Genomic DNA, 7,180 nt, shown 5'->3' on the forward strand with positions numbered 1-7,180 from the left:
AAAAACATTGCATCTTTCTTTTAGAACGTAAAATATGAAAATATATGTCTGGTGAATGAGAAGAAAATTTCATGACTCTTTTTTCTTCTTGATAAATTTAAAATTCTGATTATGTATATAATATTTAATGTAGTATAGATTTTTTTTATATAGAAATAGATTTTATCTACTTTAATCTACTTATTATATTATACATGTATAATATATTTATATTTGTTAATTGATTATCATATATTCATATCTCTTTAATCAAACACATGTTTATTCAATTATATTTGTTTTAGAAGGATTATGATAAGTTTAATTTTGGATTTTCTTGATTATTTTCATGAAAATATAATATATTAATTGTTAGTGTGATTTTGGAAAAAAAATTAATACTAAATTGTGATTATAATTGTGATTTGCGTTTAGTAGTTCGAATTTTCTCTACACGTTATTTTTTTGGTATGTCCTTATCTATTCTATCCTATTTTTTAATATCATTTTTTTATTATTAGAATTTTATATTTGAGCCCTATTTGTTTTTTAGAACAATGCATATAAACTCTAATATATTCTTAAACTACTCATTAATTCCAAGTAAGTTTGGAGCGAGACTTTTAATCATCAACCTTAAAGAATGAAAACATCTCACCATACCGTTAGGCCAAAGACATATTGGTCCCTATATGTTTGTTAATTTCCTTTTCCCAATAAAAGCTCTTTGTCTCTTTGTTGTGTTAATCTTCCTTCTTCCTCTTCTTCATTCACATTAATCTTAATCTTCAAAAACACATTTTGAGACAATGATGTTTAGTTTGTGGGACAACCGTTCAAAGAACCAAGTACTTGATGATATCAATATGTACCACTAAGTGTATTACTTAACTCTTGATTTTTTTTAATTATATATTAGTTATTGTTTTGGTCTTTGGCAGTAAGTTATAACTTACATTTTCTATTTTGTTGTTGTTCTTTCTATTTTTAGAATATCAAGGTACCCTATTTTTAATGAAACACATCATGGGTTAAGCTTTCAAAGTTTCCTTATAAAAAAATATTTGGATGATAAATAAAACTTGTGGCATCGTTAGAGTCGGGCGAGGCTGTTCATGAACTTGATTGTATTATGCAAGATTTAATATCTATTAAAGGCACTATCTTCTTTTACCACTATAGAAAACCGGCCAATGATCTTTATTTTGGTCTATCTGCTTTATGTATGATATAACGAAGGGGTAAAGGTCTTTGTAGTTAAAGTTGATTTGTTCCTTTTGGGCATTGATAAAAGTGATATCCATGTGCCCTTCATTGATTATGTGCTGACACTTAAAGTATAGTTATACAGTTAATGTATAGTTATACTCAGACTAGATTGATAGTCGTTCAATTATGCAGTCTCAAGATCTCTTGAGTGATCACAAATCTATATTTAGAAACATAATTTTGAACGTTAGAGTTAGACAATAATATCATGTCTTACGTTCATATAGATATCTAGAACAAAATGACACTTGATTACTTACGTAGGGCTAGATCAAACCTAAGATTTCAAATAATCTTAGTACTTTTCATGGAGACATATTTGTATGAATTGTGAATACAACTATACAAATGTTATGATATGTGCAAATGGGAGTATGTTGGAAATATGTTTACTGACGCAACATGTTAGTGACATAATAGTTGCATGGGTCTATACGTGTTACACATTTTGCTCAAGATCGTGTAGCAAGAAAATATGATAACCGTTGATTTCAAATAATGAATTTTCTGAATTAAAATATAGAAATTCCACAACTATATAAAGGGCGAGGGTTAAAGAAATTTAATTCTTTTGAAAAGTGAAAAAGCTATGACTATTCCCAGCTCGGTGATCTTTTTCATTGGTTGGTCACCAAAAATAAATAAAAGAAAAAGATAAATGAAGAAATATATGTTAGAAAATTTGGGATATAGAAAGGTTTGGAACATCTGATAATTGTGATATCACTTTCAGATTAAAATATTTGGGTGGTACTCCCAATCTTTAATCGGATAAGACTCAGAATATGAGAGCAAGAACAAAGAATGTGATTGCTATGAATTTCGAGTGTACCAGAAAATAAAACCAAAAACCGATTTATGATATCTATCTGAAAACTGTCATATGACAATTTCAAACTGTCACAAACCACCGAAAACGATCATAAAAACGGGTATTTGGATAAAGTCAAAACTGTGTCAATTCTCAAAAACGGGTATTTCGACCCCAGCCAAGGGCTCAACCTCTTGGACCCCGCTCCTAGGGGTGCTGCCCGTGGACCCCCGTTCGTTCAGGGGCTTCGCCCATAAATAACAGTGTACTTTGAATCTTGAACAAACTTAAACAAGTATGCACTCCGCATCTTCCTTACTTGTTTAATATTAATCCATATTGATTTTGGTCAACAAGTCAACCCATTACACTTAAATACAATTAGTGAAACAATTCACCAACAATATATCTGATTAAAGTTACAGAAAGTGGTGTCACTTTTGTCATATTCTTTTTTGTTGTCACTGGGCGCCATATTATTTTTGTCACGCAACAATAACTTCTTGCCATTTAGTGGTTTGCCACACATTTTCATAAATAAATGTTAAATATTTTTTTTGAAAACATTTTTCATTAGTTGAAATTAAAAAATACATAAAAATAAATTAAAAACATAAAAAACATAAAAACTAAAAAAAATATATATAAACTAAACAACTCATAACTAGTACAATTTAGAGAAAGCCTCATCCGAAAATTGATATTTAAACCATCCACGGATTTCGCGTTAAGATCAATATGGTCAACCGTCAAATGATCATGTTGGTTTTATTATAGGGTGTTCTCTGTTTTGTTTGTATAAATAAAAATATGATCCCACAAAACAAAACAGATGCCTTACCACTTGACTATACTCGATACCGCCTATCTTTTGGACGGCATTTACAAGTGGTGACACAATTAATAAATGCAAAATCACTTTGTCTTCACAATGTATTTTTCTTCAATATTCAATTAACTAGTTCTCGTGGAAGTTTCTTTTATATCTATAAGGCTATAACTAACTATATTAACATATCTAAACACACCTTGTACCTCAACTTTTTATTATTATTATTATTATTATTATTATTATTATTATTATTTATGTATCATCATATATACATTATGCTATTAACATAGTTACAAATCCATCATCGATCATCATCCTTTAAGTTGCATCATACATCGGAAAATTAAAATTAAACAATCAAAGATACTGGATTCTAAGATTACGAACAAGATCTTAATCAAAGAGACTGGATTCTTTAAAACGCATTGAACCCCAATTTAAAAAGTAAACTGATATAGATCTTAATATATTAGTAAAAACTTACCATAAAAAAAATTGCTTCTTGCAGTAAATTGCAGCCTAACCTTTAGGTATATATATACCCACTCATAAACAAACTGTAATAAAACCTGTCCCATTTGTGTTTCCATGAAAAAAAAATGGTTTATCATAGTTTAGATGAAGCTCTTGATAAAGCATGCTTAACCAATTCCCTTCTCAATATCTTTCCAGCTGGCGTTTTTGGAATTGTGTTTATAAATGCAACTTTTCTAATCTTTTTGTATGGTGACACCTAAAAACATCAAACCAAATACAAAGACTGTTTGATATTTTATTGCAAAACTTATGCATTAAAGAAGTAAAACATTAAACATACCTGTTTTGCAATTATCTCCATGATTTGGGCTTCATTGATTTTGCTTCCAGGTCTTCTCACTATATATGCCATGGGAATCTCTCCAGCTTCTTCATCTGGATATCTGATTTTTTTTTTTTTTTTATAAACAACAAAAACAATGCTGTAATAAACAAATCAATGGAAGTATGTTGCTATTTAGTACTTACGGAATTACAGCAGCATCTGCAACTTCTGGAATTGCTTGAAGGTATCGCTCCAATTCAGCTGGTGCAACCTGCAATTTTGTTTTTCCATTAATTAATTATTATCATCATAAATAAAACGACTAGATAAAAAAAATTTATTTGGATTTTGAAACAAGAGATCACCTGATAAGCCTTATATTTAATTAATTCTTTTAATCGATCAGCAATATAAAGGAAACCATCTGAATCAAAGTAACAAAGGTCACCAGTCTTTAACCACCCTTCTGAATCCAAAGTTGCAGCACTTGCTTCTTTATTTCTAACATAACCTGTTTCATTCCTCTTGTTAAAAAAAATATAAAATGAGAAGATTACGTTTTAATGACACATTTATGGCTTAAAGGTATGTTTGGATTTACCTTTCATAACCATGGGCCCACGTAGCCACAATTCGCCTTGTTGCATAGGAGATAAAGCCTCACCAGTTTCAGGATCAACAATCTTGGCCTCTACATTTGGAGATAAACGACCTGCAGATCCATGATGTTCGCACTCATCTGGACCGTTCATTCCTGTAACCCCTCCCCCAGTCTCGGTCATACCGTACCCCTTCATACACATTCACCACACTTTATAAAAACCAACTTCTTCAATTTATTCAAGATAAATAAATGCACATAATATTTTAAATGACCAAAGATTCTTATGGTAAGCTTAGGCGTATTTTGTTTAAAATAGAATATTATCTAGTGAATTATTAGAATTTGTATTTTTCCTTTTAATTGTTTCAAAAATAGGAAGGTTAGCCAAAAGGGTAGGGGTCTCCCTCTCATCTTTTATATCCACCATTATCAAGTTATGGGCCTATGTTCCCCAAATGGACCAAACTTAAACATGAATTTTATTTATTTACAAATGATATATCCCTTTCGGTAGGTAAGCTTTTTTTTTTTTGAAATTTATTCCAAACTTTCACATTGTATGTCGATATGTTCTACTAAATTTGGACTCAAGTATTAAATAATTGGTTCCATAAAAGGTTGTTTTGTTATATGACTACACATTAGAACACGTCAGTTTTTCAAAATCAAACTCGACATAAAGTCAGATTACTTGTCAGTCTTCAAACATTCACGTGGTTAGATTTACAAATACTTACAACACTTAAATACTCAAAAGCCAAACTTTGAAATATTTCTTTTATCACATTATATTAAAAAGATCATTTTTGTGTGTTCTGTTCAAAAAATTAGTTCCTCACCATCTAGTTGTAGTTTTGTAACAAACAAACCATTTGCATGGTAAATTACAAAAAAAAAAAAAAAAAAGGTTTAATACACCAAACTAGAGCAACTCTACTGTTTTAGGTAATTCCTAATGGTTATTTTGAGTATGTTTGGTAGCCAGTAGCTTTTATCTGTGTAGAGTATTCAGCAAATGTAGGTGTAAATTACATAAAAACTCAAAAACAATACTGTAAGTACTATAGTTTAAATATCCATTTACTCTTTTCTTTAAGTAAAACTTGAATCGGGCATATAACTTGGAAATAAGTTCAGTTATATATAAAATACCAAAACTACCCTCCTGACAGAAAAGCCAAAATAAAGTTTCTTAACTTTTATATAAAAATTCTTAAAAAATGAGACTTTTAAATTTAAGATTTTTCTAAAAGTTCGTATCTTGTAAATTTAACCTGTTCATATCCAAATCTACCGAAACCTGTTCATAATCCTTTAATCAGCCTTATCATAATCGAGCCGACGCCTATGCCACAGAAGCTCAAACAAAATAGTTATTTTTTTATGATGACAGCGACATTAATAAATGATAAGGAATCAATAGCAACACGCGCAACAAAGGCGCGTGACCGGCAATACCTGGACAACATCGACATTGGGAAACCTCGCCGAGAAGCTTTTAGCGACTTCTTTTCCGAGCGGAGCGCCACCGCACCCGATCAACAGAAGTGAGCTGAGGTCGTATTTGGGAACAAGGTCGGATTTCGCCATTGCCACCACAAGCGGTGGTGACACAGGCATGTACGTGACCTTATATTTCTCCACCGCCTTCAACATGTTCTCGAAATCAAATCTCTCCATGAGAACCAGCGTCTCGCCAAACGATGCCGCCCTGATCAGCATAAAGAATCCGAAAACGTGAAATAGAGGCAAGGGAAACAACGACACGGGGTGTTCATGAGGGGCATTCCCGTCTTTCATGAATCTGTTATTGTGTGCGGCGGATGTTATGGCGATGAAATTCCTGTGGGTTAACTCGACCCCCTTGATTCGTCCGGTTGTGCCGGATGAGTAAAGAATCCCCGCCGTATCGGACTGCTTAACTAGTTGAGAACTGAAATTAGAGTGAGGATTTTGTATCATGGAAACGAACTGAGGAGAATCGATGATGATTGTGCCTAGGGGGAATGAGGACGGGAGTTTAGAAGCGACGGACGATGTGGCGAAGGCGATTACAGGTTTACTGAGTCCAACAAGGTCGGTTAGCTCCGATTTGGTGGAAAGCGGATTAACTGGGGAGACGGTGACGCCAATGGATAGAAGAGAGAAATAGAGGACAGGAATGTGGATGGAGGTTGGAGATAAGATCAAGGCGACTTGGTTTTTGGCAAGGGTAGGAAATTTATTTACGAGAGCGGCGGAGAGGGACTGGAATTGACGGATGAAGTCAGTGTAGGAGAGACGGTGGCCGGTGGCAGAGTCGATTAGGAAATCAGTTGTGGAGGGCGAAAATGCGGGATCCGATCGAAGGAGGGAGATGGCGTAGTCGGTGATGGAGAGGGGCTGTGAAGGAGGAGGCAGAGGTGCCGGTGACCGGAGGCTGTGAAAGACCTTTGTCTTTGAACAAAACCCATTTTGGGGATTCACAGAGCTCGCATCCGCCATGGAAATCTTGTGAGAATAGTCAGAAAAATCAGATACACAGTGCAGAAAATACCGGTTTTGATTTGTTCCCTTCAAAAACAAAATTACAACATTTATGAGAAAATAATATAACCACGTTCCAACAAAAGAATAAATAAAATATTAATTTAGAAAAATATATAACCACATTTGAACAAAACTACAAAAGAACTAAGTTACTGACACCAGCCATAAAGTTTGTTAAAAACTATGATTTTATTAAAATCATTTTTAAATACGATAAATTTGAAAGTTTTTTTTTTTTTTTTTTTTTTTTTTTTTTTTTAAATAAATATTATTATTCTATAACCTGTCAATATCATAGATAGTTAAAACGGAGGGTATATCCATAATTGATTTAAAGATTTTATAATTCAAAAA

The 7,180-nt window shown here is 32.5% G+C and overlaps 1 protein-coding gene across 1 annotated transcript; it reads right to left on the reverse strand.

Moving 5' to 3' along the window:
* Nucleotides 1-3,327: 3,327 nt before the first annotated feature.
* Nucleotides 3,328-6,866, reverse strand: LOC145107687 (AMP-dependent synthetase and ligase family protein). The gene is made up of 6 exons (XM_079044628.1): nt 5,756-6,866; nt 4,295-4,484; nt 4,059-4,204; nt 3,897-3,964; nt 3,709-3,811; nt 3,328-3,624 (listed from the first exon to the last, which is right to left on the reverse strand). Exons 1-6 carry the CDS (start codon nt 6,779-6,781, stop codon nt 3,499-3,501), a joined length of 1,659 nt encoding a protein of 552 aa, XP_078900754.1. The 5' UTR covers nt 6,782-6,866; the 3' UTR covers nt 3,328-3,498.
* Nucleotides 6,867-7,180: the final 314 nt, after the last annotated feature.

The sequence above is a fragment of the Lactuca virosa genome, chromosome 4 (assembly GCF_052849685.1).
Source record: "Lactuca virosa cultivar CGN04683 chromosome 4, Lactuca_virosa_CGN04683_v6, whole genome shotgun sequence".
Classification (NCBI taxonomy): Eukaryota; Viridiplantae; Streptophyta; class Magnoliopsida; order Asterales; family Asteraceae; genus Lactuca; species Lactuca virosa.

What these genes read in the sequence shown, in the direction of transcription:
- LOC145107687 (XM_079044628.1), bottom strand. Translation starts at nt 6,781, where the DNA reads ATGGCGGATGCGAGCTCTGTGAATCCCCAAAATGGGTTTTGTTCAAAG. An exon ending in TGGGCCCATGGTTATGAAAG is followed by an intron (nt 4,205 to 4,294) that starts GTAAATCCAAAC and finishes GGAATGAAACAG; the next exon opens with GTTATGTTAGAAATAAAGAA. An exon ending in TTAAATATAAGGCTTATCAG is followed by an intron (nt 3,965 to 4,058) that starts GTGATCTCTTGT and finishes ACAAAATTGCAG; the next exon opens with GTTGCACCAGCTGAATTGGA.